Source organism: Sardina pilchardus, chromosome 7, assembly GCF_963854185.1.
Source record: "Sardina pilchardus chromosome 7, fSarPil1.1, whole genome shotgun sequence".
Classification (NCBI taxonomy): domain Eukaryota; kingdom Metazoa; phylum Chordata; class Actinopteri; order Clupeiformes; family Clupeidae; genus Sardina; species Sardina pilchardus.
In genome coordinates this window covers 27,613,814-27,637,164 of record NC_085000.1, presented here as the reverse complement: position 1 = coordinate 27,637,164, position 23,351 = coordinate 27,613,814, and the positions used below count along the sequence as shown (strand labels likewise).

The 23,351-nt window shown below is 47.2% G+C and overlaps 1 protein-coding gene across 3 annotated transcripts; it reads right to left on the bottom strand.

Annotated features, from left to right (window-relative positions):
* Positions 1-245: 245 nt before the first annotated feature.
* On the bottom strand, positions 246-23,263 carry klhl17 (kelch-like family member 17). Of its 3 annotated transcripts, XM_062541627.1 has the most exons (14): positions 23,095-23,263; positions 22,027-22,126; positions 18,484-18,745; positions 17,511-17,573; positions 16,253-16,374; positions 14,230-14,451; positions 7,822-7,938; positions 6,920-7,133; positions 5,998-6,142; positions 5,069-5,236; positions 4,488-4,576; positions 3,893-3,966; positions 3,566-3,747; positions 246-587 (listed from the first exon to the last, which is right to left on the bottom strand). In XM_062541627.1, exons 3-14 carry the CDS (start codon positions 18,695-18,697, stop codon positions 359-361), a joined length of 1,839 nt encoding a protein of 612 aa, XP_062397611.1. In that variant the 5' UTR covers positions 18,698-18,745; positions 22,027-22,126; positions 23,095-23,263; the 3' UTR covers positions 246-358. The 3 variants fall into 3 exon arrangements, with proteins under 3 accessions (XP_062397611.1, XP_062397609.1, XP_062397610.1); XM_062541625.1 differs by lacking the exon at positions 23,095-23,263 and having other exon boundaries at positions 22,027-23,085; XM_062541626.1 differs by lacking the exons at positions 17,511-17,573; positions 23,095-23,263 and having other exon boundaries at positions 22,027-23,085.
* Positions 23,264-23,351: the final 88 nt, after the last annotated feature.

Sequence of the window (23,351 nt, the reverse complement as noted above, 5' to 3'; positions counted from 1 at the left end):
GGGGCTTGTTTTTAAGTTAGCACATTTTAAGTTATATTTTTCTCTTTTTTTGTGTGATTTTTTTGTGTTCTTTTATCGTTACCTCTCCCTCTCCCGGGAATGCTTCTATACCAACCGTCGACAGACAGAAGGTGTTGAGGTTGAGCTTTGAACAGGTTGGCTTTCCCCCCTGCTTACATAGAAAGGTGTGGAGACCGCTCGATGGATAAGGGTGGTGGACGACCGCAACCATCACCACCACCACCACCACCACCACCACCACCACCACCACCACCACCACGCCTCTTCAGACGGAGCAGTTGCGCTGCTTGGCCACGCAGGGCAGCGCGGGGGCGGTCAGCCGGGTCTTGACTCGTTGTCAGAGGCTGGTGGAGGAGACGGAGAGCGTGGGCGAGGACGGCGGCGGGAAGTTGAGCAGCTCCAGCACGGCCACGCCGACGCTGCTCCGCCGCGTGAACATGCAGGAGGCCGCCACCCACTTGTTGCTGCGCGGGTTGTACTTCTCGATGGAGTTGAGGCTGGAGCTGCCGTCGTTGCCGCCCACCGCGTACAGCCAGCCGTCCATGGCCACCAGGTCGTGTGTGCTCCTGCGCAAAGGCCAACAACACACCACACCAGGGCTTAAAGCAAGGGAAAGAACCTGTGTCTAAAGTTATCAGAAAGGTTTGAAGCTGTTACACATAATTATCTTCGGGTGAATCACAAAAAATGTGAATAAAATGGAAACGTTTCTTCCTGTAATATATTTCAAAAAGGGAAACTTATATAATCTACGTTCAGTGAAATATTTCAAGACATTTAGTTTTAATCTTGATTACTCTAATCGTTATGATTACAGTATGGTTTACTTTACAGCTCATGGAAATCTAAAATCTAGAATCTCTCAAAAAGAATTATTTATGATACAGAAATGTCGACCTGAGAATCAGCTCTAATCAGCTAATGAAGTCAAAAACACCGGTAATGGTTTCCTGAGCCTTTAATCTCTCAGTCTGTGCAGGGCAATGGATTTCTCAACGCTAATCTTTTTGAGATGCACCTGTGTTTTCACATATTAAACAGCATGGCCCATGTCTAAAATTAGGCACAGTGCCTGAGAACTTTAAGCCGTATGAAACGATGAACATCATGCTAGACTAGAGAAGTGGCCTGGTAGAAGAGAACTATTCAGGCTCAACATGTCTTGTACACTTCATGTGGTTGGATGCAGCCCCAAATGCTTTCCTGCACTGATGGGAGAAATGGCTCACATACATTAGGCTTTAATGAACCACTGTGGAAGAATTGATATATGCCCCTTGGCATCAATATTCAACAAATCTTAGCGCAAAGATGGTACCCAGTTAGTCTAAAACTGACAAGAAGGGGCCATGATCCTACCCGATTAGCGTTACATAATGCACTATCAACTCAAGCCTTCCAGGCATGCACTGGCAATGTCGGAGACATCATATTATTATAAGTCAGTGTAGCATCAGAGTTTGAGCCTTACACGCTAAGGTTAAATAACAGCATTGTGTTGCTTTAAACAATGTTAGGAGAAGATGGTAAGATGCACATTGCACCTATCCACGATATTCCGCAGCCAACAATGGGGGTCGCCATGACACCGAGACGGTTTTCTATTTCCGGCGAAGCTGCATTGTATCTGTTTTAACGTGACGGTTTACGGTGCTTAACATATCATAACGCATATAAAAGTCAACTTTTCTATTTTATATCGGTTATATGTGATGCAGTATATACATGCTGAGGGCAGAATTGTCAACATTTCGAACGAAATCTAAGTTGAGGCATAACCTAGTTTGCTATGGAGAACGCACATGTTAACAGAATGAACGGAAGTTGAAAACAGTATCGTAACCATCGCAACGATACATATTTCCGGGTTAAGGAAAGAGGTGGATAATGGATGTCCTAAAATAGAGGAGGGAAAGGCCTTACTAAGGCATCATTGCACCTATAATGGATGTCCTAAAATAGAGGAGGGAAAGGCCTTACTAAGCCATCACGGGACCTTTAGGGATCAAAGGAGGATGTTTTTGAAGTTATCTGAAAACTGAGGTGAGGGTAAAGAAGACACCAGCCGGCGCGTGTCTTGTTTCAGTGTGGCCTGCTTTTGTAAGAGGAACCTCTTTTATGACCAGATTAGACTGGAGATTAGCGACTGCGCTCCTCACAGCTCTGGCTTATTCATGAGCTGGCTCCAGTTCTGGTGTGGATGAGAGAGCTCTTCTCTCTCATCCACATCCAGATAGGAACTACGTGCAGTGTGAGTGAGTGTGAGTGTGTGTGGGTGTGTGTGTGTGTGTGTGTGTGTGTGTGTGTGTGTGAGTGTGTGTGTGTGTGTGTGTGTATGAGAGAGTGAGTGAGTGCAGTGTGTGACAGGGATGGAGCGAGTAATTGAAATATAGAGGGAGGAAACAAAGGCAGCGGTATTCTAGATCAATCTCCATCAGCTCCTCGCTAATGCACTCCTCACTAAGGCAACCAGATATCAAAAGCACAACGTCGCACACCCGACATAGGCCTCTACTGCTGACTGGACCAGAACGACAAAAATACAGGCTAGGGAGAAGACTGCATACAGAAGTATATGGCCTACCCTCACATCTCTCTCCATTCCATGTCCTTGTGCTTCAAAAGCTTAACATTCAGTTTTACAGTCATGGCGTTAATGGGCTTCATCAGGTCCCTTTGCACAGGTGTATTAATCAAGCACCATGCAGTCTACATTGATAATCAAGGTGCTTGATTTTAAACACCTGTGGAAAGGGATCTGATAGAACCCATGAATTAGCCCTTTTCACGGTGATGTCAGACGAAGCGCTGCTGGGTATCCTCCGGCATGTCCAGCCGCCAAATACTACAGAAGAAGAAGGAGAAGTATTCATGGGTTTCATCAGGTCCCTTTCCACAGGTGTATACAATCAAGCACCATGCAGTCTCCATTGATAATCAAGGTGCTTGATTGTATACACCTGTGGAAAGGGACCTGATGAAACCCATGAATACTTCTTCTTCTTCTTCTGTAGCCTAGTATTTGTTGGCTGGACATGCCGGAGGGTACCCAGCAGCGCTTCGTCTGACATCACGTGAAAAAGGCTAATTCACCCAATATAAAGCATTCTGGAAGATATCTGACTCATAGGGCAGGGACTGTTCAATTGACTCAACCACCTCCTTTCATAAGAATGTTCCAGACAGGCGGTTTAGAATATGTGAGACACCATTAGATGTCTCAAGGCCAATGGCCATTGGAGTGTCTATGGATTTGACACTCAAGAGATGGAACTAGAGAGAAATGTCTAAACTTTGCCGTTGACGCGCGTCAGACGATGCCAATGGGGCTTTGCTCCATTAAAGTAATGAAGTTCTAAACTTTGGTGTCACTTGACGCACGCCAGACGTCGCCAGTAGGTGTTGGCCGTCAGGGTGCATAATAATGAGAGCATCATGATATCACACTTGAATAAAGTTACGCAGGCTGCAGGAAAGCCAAAGATGAAGATAAAATAGAGGAGAGAAGTAGTAAGGGGATCACGTTGTGATCTTTTTTCCTGACCTGCGGATGTTCATGGGTGCCACGCCCTCCCACGTGTTGGTCTTGGGGTTGTAGCGCTCCACAGAGTTCAGGCAGCTAGTGCCGTCGTTGCCCCCGGCGACGTAGAGCATCCCCTCCAGCACCGCAACCCCGGCGCTGCTGCGGCGACTCAGCATGTTGGCGATGGCAGTCCAGGCGTTACTCTGAGGACACACACACACACACACACACACACACACACACACACACACACACACACACATACACACACACAAAATCAGAGTCAGAGCCAGAGAGAAGCGGTAAAAATGTTTTCCTTTGGGCTCTTGTAAATGTCAGCTGCTGTACCTGAGGGTCATACTTCTCCACAGTAGCTAGATGGGAGGAGCTGTCATAACCACCAACCGCATACAGACTGCCATCTGGGAATACACACACAAGCAAAACACAGAAATAGGATTGAAAATCCACTACTATATGATTTATTGGTAGGAATATGGTATAAATTAGAATAGCTTTTAGACACATTCATAAATGAATCCACAGATACAGGCAGAGCTGGGTGGGGGTGCTGTGTCACAACTGGCTACAGTGTCCAGTCCACACCACCTTAGCTCGAGGTCACTTCCCAATCCCACCCCAGAGATTCGACCCATCGCCTGAGTCCAACAATGGCCAAGCTTGTAACACAAAATACTGCACTCAGATTGCTCTTTGCATTCAGTGTGGATGTGCTACTGTAAACATACATGATTATACAATAATTGTACACACAGGATGAGAGACAGAGATAGAGGGCTCAAAGTCATTTCCCGATCCCACCCCATCTCTCTCCTGCTAGCTTTCGGTCACTCTCTGCTGTCCTCTATCAATAAAAGGCAAAAATGCCCCAAATATACTTTAAAAAAAGAAACTGTGCGAGCTGCAAGGGTTGGTGTCTGACCTAGTGTAGCCACTCGGACATATCTCCTGCGGGTGCTCATGGCAGCGATGGACGTCCATGTGCTGGTCAAAGGGTCGTAGCGCTCAGCGCTGGAGCAACACAGAGGGGAGGGGAGAGCACACACACACACACACACACACACCTTTAAAGATGACATACTGTAGAATGGATGGAATTTGGATGGATACCTTCTTCTCTGCTGTTAACATAGAAGGTAAGCAACTTTGTTCATGCTATTTCACAATCCCATTTGCAAACGTACGGTATAATTAGGCTGGGGAATACCATGGCCCACTTTAGCAAATCTGGCACCCACACAAATAATTCAATGAACTTTACTCTGTAAGGCGTATAAGCATTACGGGCTCTGTGTAATATAGGGAAAACACACAATGAAGCAACTAGTGGTAGAATAACAGAGAATGCATCCTCTTAAGCAACACAACATCATTTTGATGAAAACGCTTTTGCCAAATCAGCAGAACCCCAAATGAGGTCACAGGGTGAGGTTGAACATTTCCGTAACGAGACTAATTCGCACGTGAGTGCCACCGGGCTCTGCTGGGCCGGGGTGCTGGTACCTGTTGAGGCAGGAGGCTCCGTCGTAACCCCCGGCAGCGTACAGCAGGCCGTGCAGCACGGCCACGCCCAGGCAGCTGCGCCGGGTCCCCATGGAAACCTCCGGCTGCCAGGCATTGGTTACTGGATCGTATGACTCAACGGTTGCCAAGTCAGAGGTTCCGTCGTACCTGGGGGAGGAGATGAGGGGAAAAATACTGAGGCCCAGCTGATACACGTGAGTGCTGGCGAGTCATGATGAATTTTTCTTGTGACCTACTTGTCTGCTTTTTGGTTTTCTTTTGATACACAGTGAGGTCACAGTGGCATTGCTGATCACTTTTGCAATTGTGAATCATGCACTTCCCGTGAAACACCTGGCCGTTTTTGTTTCGTTTTGTTGTGTATTGTTTCTAAATATGACATCACAGTGACATTGCTAATAACAACTCACCTTTTGAATTGTGCCTCTTTTTTTAAATCTCAAATCAAGACACTTACACTTACAGTAATTTCCTGACTATTAGCCGTGGCTTATACATTGGTTTTGCTAAATTTCTTCAGCTAAGAGGTTAATACAGGGGGGCAGTTAATATGGTGTTAATATGGTTTTGTTTCTTTTAACTTGCATAAAACACTGTCCTGTGGCTTATACGCGAGAAATTACTGTTTCCCAGATTAACAGACCTAAATGTGTTAAAGTCCGGTGTTTTCATTTAAGACAGAAGCACACAGGAGAGACCGGAAGAACTGTGCTCCTTGAGCAACCCTGACCAGTGCTGATCTGAGTCATCCGTCAAACACCGAAACTAAATCAGACAACCATCAAAGGACCCATGACTCTCACGAGCGTTTAGACATTTAGGACAGTCTGGCCACGCCTGCTCGCTGGGCAAGTCCTTGACACCCCCCCCCCCCCCCCCCCTCTCCCTCCACGGTGGCATGGTCTTACCCTCCCACCGCGTAGAGCTTGTTCCCGATAGCCGCCACGCCAACCCGTGCCCGCCTTGTGGACATGGACGCCACCATGTGCCAGCGGTCCGTCCTGGTGTCGTAGGCCTCGCAGTCTCCGTGGATGGCGAACAGACTGCCCCCACCTGAGGCCGGGCCAGACAAGAAAAGAGCTCGGTCAGACAGGCTCAAGGTATCAGATGAATCAATTTCTTGTGAAATCACACGTCACACATACGTCAATTGAATACATGATAAGGACATGAGTTATATGTACAGGATGTCAACTACTACTACAACGCCCTTTTTGCTCTCTACAGGATTCACAGATGGCCTGTGATGCTCAAAGAGTGAGTAAGTCAGTAAGCGAGTTGACAGTAAGTATATAGCACGTTTGAACATGAGGACACTTAAGTTGTGTAATGTATGTGCGTGGGTATCATTATGAGTTTAATTATGGCCACTGGCATACTGTACTTGTTTGCGTGTTTATGCATATGCATACTGTATATGTGTGTATATGTATGTGTATTGATTGGGTGTGCATATTGTACAGTATGTGTGTATCATGTATATGTTACTGTGTGTATGTATATTGTATGAGTGTATGTGTTTGTGTGTGTGTGTGTGTGTGTGTGTGTGCATATTGCTTGTGTGTGCATATTGCATCTGGGTATGTATATTTTACTGTGTGTATGTATATTGTATGGGTGTATATGTGTTTGTATGTGTGTGTGTATATGTATGTGTATTGATTGTGTGTATATATTGTATGTGTGTATGTGTTACTGTGTGTATGTATATTGCATGAGTGTATATGTGTTTGTATGTGTGTGTGAGTGTGTGTGAGTGTGTGTGTGTGTGTGTGTGTGTGTGTGTGTGTGTGTGTGTGTGTGTGTGTGTGTGTGTGTTTGTGTACTGACCCACGGCGAAGAGCACAGGGCTGGCCCCCTCGCAGCGTCGCGGGCGCGTGCGGCTGTTGCTCAGCACGCCCCTCTGCTCGGGCATCAGGTGGTACTTGAGCGCCTCGATGAGCAGGTCCTTGCACTCCGAGTGGTGGCGCACCAGCAGCTCCGTGTCCACATTACTCATCAGGAAGTCCCGCGTCAGCAGAGGCAGACGCACACACTTCATCAGCTGAGGGAGGATAGGAGTAGAAGAGGGAGAGGAGAAGAGGGAGAGGGGAGGAGAAGAGGGAGAGGGGAGGAGAGGGAGGGAGAGAGAGAGAGAGAGAAGGGTGGTAGTAGAGGGAGGAGAAAGAGAAGAGGGATGACAAAAAGAGAAAAAAGAAAGGTATAGGATAGAGAGAAGATTGTGAGTGACGGGAATGTGAAGAAGTGTAGAGAGGGTAGGAGGGAGAGAGAGAGAGAGAAAGTGACTCAGAGGAACGATACAGTGAGAGAAGAACGGAGCAACAGAGGGATGGAGAGAAAGTGACTCAGAGGAACGATAGGGTGACAGAAGGAGTGAGCAACAGAAAATAAAATTGATGAGGATGATTACCAGAGACACACAAGAGGGTCAAAAGGTGGAGATAGAGGAAGAGAAGGTGAAGGAACAAAACAAACCAAAAACTGATTAAAATAACCATAACCATATTTACTATGAATATTCCCAGCCATAATTATCACTTAGCTTTAACTAGATCTCATGAAACATACAAACGGTACAATTAAAAATGTAAATATTCTGAATAAATCGTTGCCTCGCTGAGGCACGATAAAGAATTAAAACATATTGAAACAGTAATACTGATCTGACGTAGGTGTAAGTGTGACACTGGCGGTGTTGCTTGCAACTCTGGACGGTGGTGTCGGTCACTCACCCGAGGGACGTGCTGCCGTCGGCTGTCAATGTCGTGCTTTACCCAACTGAGCACTGCCCGGTACACCTCCTCCTCCGATGGGACGTTCAGGTTGTCACTGGAGATCAGGTCCAGCACCTTCACCGCGCACACACACACACGCACGCACACAAACACACACACACACACACACAAACACACACACACGATTTTCAGAGCTGATGTTACTGATGCTTCTTTTTACACCTCCCTAACACTCACTAACACATCTGTTTCCTGTTCTTCACAAGTACGCTCCAAGATGCTAATCCACAACACCACTGCTAGCTTCAGAGGCAAACAGGAGACAATCTTTCACTGGCGTCCTATATGTAGGATGTGAGCTCATTCCATACGAAAACATAAAGAAGCATATATGCAGGCAAGCCGATGAAGGACTCAACTTCACATCACTTAATCAAAGCATCCAAATATGTATCATGCATAATGCACAATTTATCATGCACAATGCACATTTAATTTCCTTAAAACATTACAGTGATTACTAATACACGTGAGGAAAGATAATCTTCACTGAATTTAATCAGAGCACAAGGAATTTCTCAGGGCAACATAAAAAAACACTGGTCCAATCCTGCCTAATACATTATAACACACTTCTTTTGTATACAAAGTTCCCTTTGTATATCAAAGCTGTGTGTTGTTAGAATTGTAAAATATTGTGTGGTTCTTTCTGACAGCTTTAGTACACGGTTCTATTGCAGGCTCTGAGGTAAAAAAAAAAAAAGCTTAGCCATGCCCAGGCGCCTCATCACACCCTGGTCAACACACTGCCGGTTCAGACGAACCACATCAGTCGGTTCCGCACATTGCCTGGAATGTCGGGACAAACACGGCAGCTCAGTCCGCTAGCAAATCAGCCAAAGCACAAACAAAGCCATAACATGGCCCAGCTTACACATCTAAGTTTCTGTTTGCTCAGACTTGTTATGTTTAGCCTGACTCTCATGGAGACACACGGGAGATTTACAGTATGTTTGCCATTTCAAAGTTCACTTGACTTCTTTTTTACTAACCACTTTGGAGGAAATCGCTCGGTTTCCAACTCCATTGTTTCAACGCACTTACGTGTTTCAATGTCTTTTTTATTTGATGATATTCAGCAGAAACTTCTGGATCAAAACAAATGAGTTACCGGGAGAAGAGCCAAATGCAAAAACACAGTACTTAATGACCAGTGCCGAAAAGTCACCATTAATGAAATTCTCTTTTTTTCTCTCTTTTCTTGCCAAACAGCAATAGCATTGGTGTCAGTCCAACGCTTCAGTGCTGCTTATGAGAGATAGCCATTTGCTTCAGGCAAGGGTACATAGGGGAAGAAATATCTCTTTGTGGAAGTGTGATTGCACTGGCCAAAATGCCTTGGCACAATCACGTCACTATTAATCAGAGCTGCCCGTCTTGGTAAGAATGTTTGAAATACACACAAGAGGGCATTTTTTTGACCAACAGAGAATGCGGTTCTTGAAGCGGTTCCAGTCAGAATTCTTTGAACCTTGGTGCTATCTAGTGAACCAGCGCACCATATTTCCATCCGTTTTGAACGGAACCAAGGATGCCTGGTCAACAATGGGTGTTGATGAGAAAGTTCATGAGATCCATAAGAAGGATAACAGAGGATATGAGAAGGCAGAAATTAGATGTGTAAAATACTAGTTCAAGTCTGCAGTATAGTGATGGTTGACTCATTTTGTTTCTTCATGGCAACACTTGACATAGAGGGAAAACACAAGCCTTCTCTTCTGTGAATAATAATAGAATTGATGTGGCAAATGAAACTGTTAATTAATCAGAGATTTGCTGGATCCCTTCCGTTCTATTTTTGATCTATCGCCACACCTTGTGAATTATAGTGTGAATACAGCACCAGAGTGCTGTGCAGGGGCTGAAATCAGGTGTATCTGATCTGGCATCAGTGCCATGGGAACAGGCTAAATTGGAGCGGCCCGGGCACAGTGCCCACCCGCTGAGAGCAGCCATCATGGAACAGTACAGTACAGGGATGAGCCTGGGCAGCAGGTGGCTCACTTCCTGTTAAGGCAGGAAAGCTTTCGTGTGCGTGTGCGTGTGCGTGTGTGTGTGTGTGTGTGTGTGTGTGCGCGTGCGTGTGTGTGTGTGTGTGTGTGTGTGCGTGTGCGTGTGCGTGTGCGTGTGCGTGTGCGTGTGCGTGTGCGTGTGCGTGTGTGTGTGTGTGTGTGTGTGTGTGTGGCTCTGGGTCTGTACAGTGCTGACAGCTGCTGAGTGCAGGGTAATACCCAGCAGAGGAGAACCAGGGGCAGCAGCCACTAATCCCACTGCCCTCTCTCTCCTGCTCCGGGGCCAGTCCACTGGTGACCTGCCCCACACACACCCACACTGATCCCCCATCACATGGCTCTACAGGCCAGGGAGAGGGAGCAGAGCTACCCATAGACAGAGGCATAGAGAGAGAGAGAGAGAGAGAAATATATAAAGATAGAGAGAAAGAGAGACAGAGAGAAAGAGTGAGAGTGAGAGAAAGACAGATCAAGAGAAAGAGAGTGAGAGGGTGAAAGAGAGACAGAAAAAGAAAACGAGAGAGAAAGAGAGTGTGTGAGAGAGAGAGGGTAAAAAGAAAGAGCCAGGCAGACAAACAGAGAAGCAGCGGACGGATGACAGAGAGGGAGGGGACGAGGGTGTGTTATTTGGCAGTGGTTAGGATGGCGGAGGCACAGGCAGGCAGTAAAAGGGAAACAAATGTGCGTGACCCTGGACTTAAAGGTTTTAATCTGGGCCAGGCAGCGCAGCCCAGTGAGCTTAGAGACCATGGCCCAGCCCCTGCTCTGGCATGGAGATAAATCTCCCTCTGCCACAACGGGGACTACGACACAGGAAACAACAGCTGCTGAGACACGGCACAGAGAGAGAGAGAAAGAGAGAGAGAGAGAAAGAGAGAGAGAGAGAGAGAGAGAGAGAGAGAGAGAGAGAAAGAAAGAGAGAGAGGAGGTAGAATAAAGGAGAGGAAGAGGCCAAAAGTGACTGTCTAAGAAATGCAACTGATGGAGAAATGAGATTGATGATGTCTGGTTTTTCATCATCAATCTCCGTTCACATTCGCAGAGAGGAGGGGGGGTTAAAAGAGAGGGGGAAAGGACATGACAGCCCGTGACCCTCCCCACCCTGCTCTGTTCCACGCCACTCAGGCCATCAGCACTCTGCTGCTAATGGAACGCGGCCAATCAATCCCCCAGAGGGGCTTGGGGGAGGAGGGGGGTCACTGCATGACCGGTCCAGCACAACCCACCCGTGTCCCAAGAGCCCCAGTCAGCAGCAGCAGGGGCCCACGGTGGCCAGTGACCGCTGCAGGGACACATACCCTACGAGAGTGGAGAGGCTGGAGAGTCCTGACATCATCAGTGGGACGCCGTAAGACACGGACTGATGCGCCAGCTCAGCAGCCTGAGTTACGAGAGACAAGACTTTATGACGCGCAACGTGACTGCTTGATTGATGGGCTGCTGTAACTTCTGACTGGTTGACTACCGAAGTTGACTACCTCTGTGACACAGAAGAGTGAAGGGTGTGTGTGTGTGTGTGGGGGGGGGGCATGTGTGTTAAGGGATTACAGTGATGTCTTTGATTGACATGATGATGCTGATGCAGGTTTGCAACATGAGCACGGGTGAGTATGTGTCTGACACAACAACACATGATTCTGAGTGGCACAGTGAGAGAGAGAGAGAGAGAGAAATAGAGGATGAGAGAAAAAAAGGAGTGACAATGAAGGGGACCAACAGAGGAGTCAAGACAGAGACTAGAGAGTGCACTGAGACACTAAGGAAACTCGATATCTACTTCTAGAACCTTCCAGATGACACCACACTGCATTTGGGATGCATAATTAAACCATTTCACAACATGTCGCCACTGTGTAAACCAACCTCCGCTAAAATTTCAAAGCTATCACCACTCGCCGGCTGTCCGCTGTCAACAAACAGATTAATTAAAAATGCAGCGCTCTTTCAAGACGTCTTTCTCGAGTCTGCCGAGGTTTAGGTTTGAAGGCGTAAACAGAGTTATAGAAAGCCACTCGTCTCTACGGTACAGTCTACAGAAACGACAGGAACAGGAAGACACTTTAACCCTGCCAAGGTAACATTAACCTCAGTTCGTCAACCCCGGAAATCCATGGGCATGTAATAGCTGGACAATGGGTGCCTCTCATGCAGCGTTTATACGTCCTCCCTCGCTCCTCGATGCCTCGATCCTCACTGGTCTACATAAAGGATGATGGGGGGGAAACAATGGGATAGTCTATCCAGTGTTAGTTATAGATCAGTGGGAACGCCCCTCGAGGATCGAGCATCGAGGATCGAGGAGGCATGTTGAGAGGCACCCAATGTGTCCACTCCTCTTTATTCTACGTCATATGAAGGAACTTGGCTCTCTATGGTATAACCACAGGGCTGATCGACAGGAAATGACCTGCGCCTGAAATGATCAAATACATTCAAAGAAGACCATATAGAGAATAGCCCTTCTTGACATCGTACATGGCCGAGCTCAAGCCTGAATTCAGGCACCACGCCTGAACTCCATCAGGCCTGTAACCATGTTGAGTTAAAGGGACACTTCACCGATTAGCATTAAGCTTTGTTTCTTTAGAAAACCAGTCAAAAAAAAGCTTACAAAGCTTAATGCTGATCGGTGATGAGTCCCTTTAAGAATGACACATGTGCAGATTCAGACACAGTGCTAAAAATACTGTTTTGATCTCTAATCCGTAACCATTTAATCTTTCAGAATCTGGCTGGGCTCTCTCTCTCTGTCCACCTCCAAATGTGGCTTTGAAAACTGTACAGCGGTTCCAGTGTATCTTGGTTCCGTTTTCACACAGCAATTTCAACAACCTGATAGCCATTCCATCTGCTGCATACACATAAAGTTCAGCTATCTGTGTAAATCGAGTCATTAATTCAGCGAGGGGGTCCACGGAAATAGCGATGGCGAGAGAGGAGTAGAAGGTGATTAAAAGAGAGAGGGAGGCAGAGACAGAAATAGGAGGAGAGAGGGATGGTGAGGCAGCGCGAGACAGAAAAGGAAAGGGAGCGGAATAGAAGAGAAGGGCAAGCCTGCTCCCTGCATCCTCTTTGAAGACTCCAGGGGTACACAGAGAAGGTCAGGCAGTGTGAGCCCTGTGTGTGTGTGTGTGCACTGCACATGTGTGTATGTGTGTATGTGTGTGTGTGTGCACATGCATGTGTGACGGAGGCATTGTGTGTGTATGTGTGTGAGAAAGAGAAAGACATTGTTTGTGCGTGTATGTGTGTGTGCGTGCGTGTGTGTGTCAGAGAGAGAGAGATAGAGAGAGGGAGAGAGTTTGTGTGTGTGTGTGAGTGTAAGAGTGTGTGTCAGAGAGAGAGAGAGGAGCGAGAGAGAGAGAGAGAGAGAGAGAGAGAGAGAGAGAGAGAGAGAGAGAGATATGTGTGTGTGGGTGTGTGTGTGTGTGTGTGTGTGTGTGTGTGTCTCAGGAAGGGGATCATGTGTGTGTGTGGGTACAGCTGCCTCCCTCCCTCTCTCTCCCCGTTTGCTATTTTGATGCAAAAAGCCGGCGCTCTCTGGCTCTAATCCAGTGTGGCCTGGAACTCTCCCCTTAATGGCTGCACTTCCTCCTCTGACGCGCAGCTCCGTCCCCTCGCTCGCCTGCTGCATGCTGGAGATGGAAAACAAGATGGCACTGTGCAGCAGCAGCAGCAGCAGCTGCAGTCTGCAGCATCTAAAATGGTGGCCCCTCTCCCTCTCTCTTCCTGTTTCTCCCTCCCTCTCCCTCACTCTCTCTCTCTCTCCCTCCCTCCCTCCATCCATCCCTCCCTCACTCTCTCTCTCTCTCTCTCTCTCTCTCTCTCCCTCCCTCCGAGGCTGTGCAAACATGTGCTGCAGGGGGAGAGTGGAAGTGGCAACGTCTCCTAACCCCCGTCACCTCCCAAGACACCAGCCTCCTAATGATTATCCAGAGACTGCCGAGTTTCTACGGCGACGCGCCGTATCCAGGAGACAGACGGTGATGTCACCGCACACAGCCTGGTAGTTAGTCATCCTGAGCCGAGATGATGCCACCCTTTTGTTACTTTCACATCTAGCCCCGTCCCTTTCCTACTGCAATCTATCTATAGCCTGCGGACACAATGGAGGTGCTTTGGCGAAAGCTATAATAAAAGCCTATAGCATCTGTCTGTGTAAAGTACGGCCTCTCGGGGCTTATTGCTAAAATAAAAAAAAGCCTATAGCATCTGTCTGCTGTAAACTCCCTCGTATGTCTACGGTCTGCGCGTTCCTATTGAGAACGCCCACGTCCAGCGAGTCTGTCTGTGAGCGAGCGAGCGAGTGTGAGCGAGTGTGAGCGAGTCGTACCTGTTTGAGGGGCAGCAGCATGAACTCCTCGGTCTTGGACACCTCCACGAAGTGCTGCAGCACGTACTTGTGGGCGGACTTGAGCAGGTCGCTGCAGGAGTGCGTGTCGGCGAAGCCCCGGATGCCCAGGCAGTTGGAGGGGTCCAGCTGGCTCAGCAGGAACTTGCAGCAGGCGTCCCGCACGCCGTTCAGCTGCAGGAGGCTGGCGGCCGGGAGCAGCGTCTGCGGGGCGGCACAGCGGAGGAGGAGGAAGAGGATGATGAGGAGGGAGAAGAGGAGGAGGAGGAGGAGGAGCAGGAGCAGGAAGAAGAGGAAGGGGAGAAAAAATGGAGAGGCAAAAAGAAGTTGAAGGAGGACAAGAAGGACGCAACCGTATAGCAAAACAAACAAGAGCACCACGGGTAGCAACATCAGCAGCAAAATAACAACAACCAGTCATAAGAAGAAGAAGAAGAAGACCAAGAAGAAGAAGAAAAAGAAGATGATGAAGATGAAGAAGAAGAAGAAGAAGAAGAAGAAGACAAAGAAGAAGAAGAAGAGGAAGACAAAGAATAAGAGAAGAGAAGACGATGGAAAAGAGAAATGACAATAAGAAAGCCATAGCTGCTGCTGCTGCTGCTACTGTAAGTGGTTAGGTCACTTCGGTTTCCTGCGCTGGTTCAATTCAGGCCAGCTCGTCCTGCATAGATCTTGAAACATGACCCAATTCTCAACAACTTCCTGTTATGTTTGCGCTACCCCATAATGCCACGGCAAATCTCATTACATCGGAGCTATTTCTGATGGTCTGCTGTTGTGCTGAGCAGAACAGTTCCTGCTTTTATGCTCAGTTTTGTATGCTACTCTTCATCAAGACAGCAACTGTCATCAGAGCAATTTCCTGCCAAAACCACAAGATACATTTAACTTTAATTAGAACTACGTAGTGTATGATCCCACCTGAATCTCTACACACACACACACACATACACACACACACACACACACAGACACACACACACACTACTGGTTTCTACACATGGTGTCCTTTGTGCTGTTGGATGGGACTCAGTCCAGCGGAGTGGCACATCTTCATGCCCCCCTCCCTCATGCCCTCGTTGCCATGCCCCCCTTCCTCATGCCCTCATTGCCATGCCCGCCCCCCCCCCCCCGCCCCCCCCATGCCCAGAAACGCCAGCTGCCGCGCTGAAACACGCGTGCATCCGCATCAGCCATTTTTAAATACGACCTGTCAAGACGGTGAAAAGCTAAATGCAGGCTGCACAGTCATCAGGCCTGTCTCAGTGTCCAGATCTGTGAGGAAGGGACGCTTGCTGGCTATGGACAGTTTTTTTTTTTACAGTGGCTGGCTGTGACCGTTAATTAGCACTTGGAGGCCAGGCCAGGCCAGTCAGGGATGCTGGCATAGTGGGGTTGAGTTCCAGAGGACAGTTATGGAGCTATGCAACATAATGGATCATTCACTGGAGAGTGAATTAACTTGCTTAAGAGTTACAACATGATTCATGCGACCACCCTCTGTATTAAAATAGTGCAGTTAAAAGTTTTGAGTTAAAAGTAAATCGTCAATTTATCATACTACACGAATGATGCATTCATCATACTACATCACAATGCCCCAATAACATACTGCACTAATACTACTGACTGTGAACTTCATGGCTCCTCGATTCCCACGTCCAGTTGGCTGGACAGCACATGTGGAGCGCCCAAGCCACAGGTTTCGCTTCACAGTTTTGTTTCTGCTTCCTGTCTGCAGACGAGTATTTTGACCTCAAGAGCCGAGCTTAGCTCTGAGGCAGCCCTGGAGGGGGGAACTGTCACGCTGCAGCACATGCTCACCAAACGCAGCTCTCAGAGTCGACTGGAGCAGAGTCATGCACAGCCCCTTCTGCGAGCTTTCAGAGCGCAGGCCTCCGCATTTAGAAGGAATCAAGACGTTTTTGGAGCAAGGGTTGGAGGAAGAGTGAAAAACTGGGGGGGGGGGGGGGGGGGGGGGGGGGTTGAGGGTTAGAAAGCGCACCTGCACGTTGCCTTCCCCCACCACGATCTCGGCCGTGTAGGCGTACTGCACCAGCTGCTCCAGAGCCTGGGGGTCGATGTCGTGGAGGGTGACGTGGGTCTGCCGACTCTCCGACATCTCATCTGCACGATTACACACAGACACACACACACACACAGACACAGACACACACACACACAACAAGGCAACAAAAAAGCAAATTCAGTCAAGGACACAAGGCTCAGATATTACTTGTGGTTGCAAGTTAGACAATGCAGCAAGCAACACCCCAGGTTTAAACACTTGAGACCTAGCATAGCTAGAACAAAGCCAGAATTCAGTTACAGCAGACTTAATGGATATTGTAATTATGTTAAGTGTTCTCACCGTTAATTAGATTGGGGGTGAGCTTCTGTGTATAAGTTTCTAAAAGTCTACAACAGCACTTTTTCAAAAAGCTGAGAAGGGGCTTTGTATGATAATCACCGAGTGAGGAATACATTCTCATTTATTACCGTCCCATTCCTCTTGAGGAGCAAAAGTTAGCTTCAAATATTCTCAAGTCATTTTTCAGAACAAGTCGCCACACATCATCAGAATGAACAGCCACCAACATCACAGACGATCATCACATCCATTGCTACAGTCACAATGCAGTTAATAGGCTCTCAGGTTTCCCCTATGACTATAATAGACAGAGTGGGCTCAGTGCCAGCAGAGTAACCCAACAGGATCTTAGAGGATAACGAGAAGATTGATCTTGTGTTGCAACATGTTCACAAATGACAGGGACAGAATAAGTGAGACCTGACCATCTTTTTTAACGCGCAAAATGTGAACAGCAACACATGCTGCAACGTGTGACTCTATTTGTGCAACACAGGCATCATTTCTTTTTTGGGGAGAAAATGTTTTGGTAAGTGGTGCAAAATATGCTTCTATACTATAACTGTTGCAAAGTATTCTTCTGTTCACATTTACATATGTAATACATTGGCCATTACATTTTCTACTACAACTGGACTTACTACACTGTTCTGTACCAGTGAGAAAACAATAATTGTAGGGGAAACGGTAGCCTCGTTTTAGTAACACGCTCACAAGCAACTGTCTGTTCAAGCAAAAACAACCATCACTCCAAGAGGGGGGAAAAAAACCATTAAGAAAACATGTCATTTTGTCAAGTAATTTTCCTCTTGGCTAAATCAAGCATGTAATCAAGAGTTGGGAGAGACAAGTCAAAATGTCTGCCCGACGTCGACTCTTTCCACAGACATACCATCTAGTGCGAGGCGCAGGGGAGGAGAGGAAGGGGGGTAGGAGAGGCTCTGCAGGTGGCGACCTGGGAGCGTGACAGGGAAGAGAATATAGCACACAGAGCAGAGGTGATGGCTGATGAAGGGGGAAGGAAATGAGATCAGACAGGACGGAGGCACCCTGCACAGGACAGACTGACGGACGGACACATCAGGGGCTGGGAGCTGTTGCGCCGCTCCAATCGAGGGCTATAAAAAGAGACATCTTCAGTGCAGGGAGTACAGCCAGAGAGGCAGGATGTTTGTACATTGATCTGTGCATGTCAGGACTTAAAAGGGCTATGATTACAAGGGAGAGAACACTGTCAACTCATATACTGATGATGCATAACACTAGAATCTAGAATGTTTTTAGTGGAATGGAGGATATAAAAAGACAGTCTGGTACAGATTTTAATCGAGAATCTCCATTCAAAATGTGACTCAGTTCAAGGGTAGGGGCCAGATAAAATGGCTGAAAAAAAAACAACAACAATTTGAATGTGGACTTTAAATAGAATGGAATGGAATGACTCATGCGGAGACAGCGTGTCGTTCTCTCTTTCTCTCTCGCGCTCATCTGATGCGGGGCTCTTGGCGGAGCCGTAGAGACAGAGGGGAGATAAAGCAGAGACAAAGAGCGAGAGAGAGAGGAGGGAAGAGGGATCTCTGTAAACAGAGAGGAGGAGGAGGATGATCACAAGAGATGAGGAACAGGGATGCTGGAGGCAGAGGGATGAGACTGATGCCGGGGTACGAGGGGACGGCCACATCCTAGCAGTGGAATCACGGTGAGGGAGGGACAAAAAAAAGAGACACAGACAGGTGGAAGAAAGAAAGACTGACAGAGACAACGAAAGGAAAGGAAGACAAAGAACGAAGAAACGACTGACGGCAAGAATGACAGACAAAGAGAGGGAGGGAGGGAGGGAGGGAAAGGGCATGTAGGATACTTACTGGTAAACATGGCGTGGAAGTAGGGGCTGCAGGAGGCCAGCACCACCTTGTGCGCCTTGATCTCCTTGCTGGCCACGTGCAGCACGATGTCGCAGAGCAGGCCGCGCTGCCGCATGCGGTTCATGGAGACGAACGAGTCGTGGTAGTGGCGCTTGGAGTTGTGCGAGATGCTGTGGCCGTCGCGGTTGAGCAGCTGCATGCCCCCCTCCATCATGGCGCTGCTCTCCGTGGGCTGCCCGGGCCTCGGCCTCACTCTCGGCAACTGGGGGAGGGGGGGACGAAGCGGGGGGGGGGGGGGGGGGGGGGGGCGAAGCGAAAAGACGGGGAGGTCAGAGGGAAGAACATCAACGAAAGGCTAGCACATCCACAGCAGGTGAACTCTACATGCTGGACGAGAGGAAGGCAGTAAAAAAGGCAGAGGCGCACAGTACTCGTCCTTGCTGAAGAACTTATTTAAAGATGTACAGGTCTCCTATGTTGTAACATTTTGGGGCCCAATAGTACAACAATACACAACAGTTATTACTGAATGTACAGTAGGTGGCAGATGATCTGATGTAACTCATGCACACATTTAGCAGACATTTTGTCTTGCCATGAATCTAAGATTCAAAGAACCTGTGTAACCTAGATGAGGATGTGGTCCTAACTGGACAAACCCAGTGCGTGCAGAACCGAAATTTCCACCTAAACTCTGGGTGTTCCTGATGCCAAGTAGACAAGCTTTGGTCAAAGATTTACTTCAATTACTCCTGAAGACACATGACTGAGAAACAGTCACCTTCTTTGACTGTACCTGGACGAGGATGAAAGTCGCCTGCTAACTGAACGAATGAATGTTAATGCAATGTCTGCAGCGCTGTGATGGTGGAGGAGAGGACTGAGGGAAGCCCGGCGACAGCCGCCCCCTTGATGTCTTCTCTTCAAAGGCACAGGCCTCATCTCATACTTACTTTGATTTCAGATGCAAGGCATAATGTATGACCATGCAATAAGGGGTGGAGGGGGGACGAGTTAGGCCAGATTAAGCACTGATGCACTGAGAGTGGAGGTGAAGGGGTGTGCGTGGGTGGCACCGGCGTCTGTGACATGGAGAGCGGGCTTAGTTGCGCCTGAATAAGCCACCTTAGGCAGGTTCCAGAGGCACATACGCTGTGCCTCGAACCCAAACATGACTTTTTTAAAAATGACTAGCTCCACAGATCCATGGCAACAGGGTGGCTTTAACACTGGCTAGCCAGATCTCTCTGTCTGTCTCTCTCTCTCTCTCTCTCTCTTTTCAGCCAACATCTTTCCCCTGTCAAGCGCAAATTCCTCACAAAGAACGCCTAATGGTTGCCCAAGGCTGCTGCGCTCTATAAAAGAATCACATAAAGAGAAGGACCAGAAAAAGCACAGAGCTTGGCTATACTCGGCACTGGCCAAATGAGACGTGCTTGCTTGTGTGTGTGTGTGTGTGTGTGTGTGTGTGTGTGTGTGTGTGTGTGTGTGTGTGTGTGTGTGTGTGTGTGTGTGTGTGTGTGTGTGTGTGTGTGTGTATGTGTGCGCGTGTGCAGGAAACACACAAACGCTTATACGGCAACAGTCTGGCAGTCTGCAGCTCCTCGTTGTTTTGTGGTGATTAATACTTTATAGCATCATCCGTCCACCAGAGACCCCGACTTTTCCACAGTTACAGTGGAATTAAAACAGAATTAATAAAGCTCACACTTGGGGTCTGATTTTTTTTTTTTTTACATTTCAGGAAGACGTTTGGGGTATTGGCCCAATTTTGGGCTTTCTAGGCACTCTCAGTTTCTAGGCACTCTCAGTTTTTTTCCTCTCAGACTCTAACAGACATGTTCCACTGAGTGTCTATGACTTTGGACAGCCTCATATTCAACAGCGTAGAAGAGAGAGAGCATTTGGAAAGCTTCCCTGTGAATCATGGATGAGGGCTGTGGTGTGATGCTCAGAGTGGTGGGGTCCCTGCTCTGAGGCATCTTCCCACGAGTCGCATGCACGCACAGCTCCATTAACAGCATCGCTATGGAAACTACTGTACAGTTAATGCGGTAGGTGCTGCTGAACCATATACATGGAGAGAAGACAACTGCACAATATGATGTGAGACCATGTATGGCTACTCGGACATTCACAGTAGCAGACTTTCATGTGATAACAGCTCAATGGATTACCAACCTTTGAAAGTGTTCGAGCTGACTTTATAACATGGAAATGGAGAGGAATTATGCAAATGATTGTTGAATGTGCATCCTGTGTATCCTTTACTACATATTCCACAATTGGGGGACTTAGAACAAAACAAGAGCTAAACTGGTGTGCAAACAGATGCCTTGGCTAGTTCAAAGTTCAACTGGGTGATGATGAGCGCTGTCATCATGACATATCATCAATATGGTCTGATCTGCTGGCTTTCTTAAAAAGCCCAATCAAATTAGCAATAATGACCTTAAATGGATCTATGCTTCCTGAGGTGTGCAGAACCATCATTGCCGCCTCACAAATTAAGCCAATACTGAATTGGCTGATCTGTTTCGCATTGTAACTTGTCATTGGTAGGAAAGCTGACCTTGGAGAACCCCGATATGATCCTAATACATTTTATGAGCCATGACTCTGAGGGCGAGAACAAGCCATCTGGTGTCTTTGATAAAATGGCCGGTGGGTTTCAGGTGTTCAAAATAAACTATATTGTCACAAAACACCCCTGGACTGTGCAACCTGAGAATGGCCAGTGAATAATGCATTGTGTGTTCTGCACACATGGAGACGGCCTGAAGAACCATAACAAAAAGCCTGGCTATTGTGGAGAGTTCAGTTGCAACAGTCAGTATTCGGCCAGACAGACAGTTAGTTCCAAACACATAGGCCCACTGCACCCACTGAACACAGCTCTTCCTGTGGTGCACTTCAGGGGACAATTTAGTAAGTGTTATGAAATTATACTGCCTGTGCAACTTCTACTGATACTGCGTGCCAACTGTTCCATGTACCACACATTATTCACATTATGTTCCTCGTTAACCATACGTCTCTTACGGCATTGTCCACACTCATCTCTGATAAATGAAGCAGGTTACACATCAAGCAGTTGCCTCTTTCAGCCCTGTTCCACCAGCAGATGGTAGCCTAGGTTGAAGAGGGCTGTGACCAACGACTGTATTACTGTCATCACATCTCTATGAGGACAGAGACAAACAGAGCGTTACCATGCCAATTGCCACATCCCAACACCAGCCTGTTTCTTTGACTCAGCAGACTATGCAGGTGGAAGGCAGCGCCACCACAAATGAGCGCATAGGCTACCATATGGGGTCTCTCGTCACAGTTTTGAAAATTAGGCTGTATTTCAGCAACATCCCCTATCAACATATCATTGACATCCGCGTAGCCAAACTATATTTCACACATACAAAGGATTAAAGGAATGACATGATGACAACATGAACCGACGTTAAGCTGCAACCCAACCCATCCCTTGTTCAGCATCCCAGTAATGAGCAATAAAAATGCAACGATTCTCAGTGAAAACACAATTACCGGATGGGCACAGATGTTCTTTGAGTGTCCAACGTCTTCTCTTTGTTTGGCTCCCGGAGAAAAAATGGTCGTGGCCGTTTTCGGTTTCTCTCTAGGCGGACTATACAGCATCAAAATCGTGCGGGGCATATGCAAAATGAATACACCTTCAGTTTGAGCTTTTGTATCTTGTTGACGTAAATGCAAACCGCATGAGCTCTGACATCAATTTTTAAGGTGGAACTGCTGCTGCAGAGGTTTACAAATAGACCGCCGCTGCAGACTACTGAGGGTATTGTGTATAAATCGACTTAATCCTCCTCCCAGTAACAATAAAACTATATCATATTATTCTGATAACGTTTCTATCGACAGATAAAGATGTCCTTAGTTAATATTCCGTATATGTTACACTACCTTAACTGAGGGAGACGCTTCACCGTACAGTCAAGGAAATTCGTGAGCATCCCCTCACTACACACAACCACAAAAAATGAATTAACGTACTATTTGTCAACAGATCACGTTGTTTATCATAGCTCCTGCAACTATCATACAATACTTTGAACCACTATTGTTGGCTAGTCTGGTTTCAAAATGTATAAGTAAACCCAAGGATTGGGCAGCTAGCAGCTAGACTGGCTGATTTCGAAAGCCATAGGCTATGTCTTTACCACATATTTTTTGTGCACATTGCCTACAAATACACCGACAGACGACAAGCAGTCAATATTTCCGAGATATACAAGAAAATATTGCTTTTTGGTCGGTAACGAATTTAACTAAAATAACGAAACGTTGTTTCATGTGTTCGCAGTGCATTCACTGCCATAAGACATAAGGCTCTTTGTCAAGAGTAATGTTAGCTAACGTTCGATAGCAAAGCAGAGCGAGTTTAACAACGTCACTGTCAAGCTGATGAGATTCTTTCGCACTGTCCAACGTTACGTTTGGTGCCGACAGCAAGCCAAAATAAAGCGTTTCCTCGAGAAAAAGCTATTTAGGTCTACCCGCCTTGACACCGACAGAGGTCTGTGACATGACAGAGGTAGCTCTTCCCTCCCTCAGAAGAAGAAAATCAGAACTCACTCGCCGTCGCTTGTATCGCAGGGGCAGCGCTTGTCTTTTCCTAGCAATGATTCTTTCCAGTTTGTTTAAAAAACAGTGAGTGATTTTCAAGAGAAAATAACTCTTTAAATGTTAAAGTTATTTCTCATTAACAGACACCACATGTCACACCAAAACAATCTTCTGTCTTCCCAGCCTCTTCTTGCTGGACTGTCTCTCTACTTATCTGAGGAAAATACTTCGCTTCAACTAAACGCTCGTGCGTTTTTTTCCCGTCT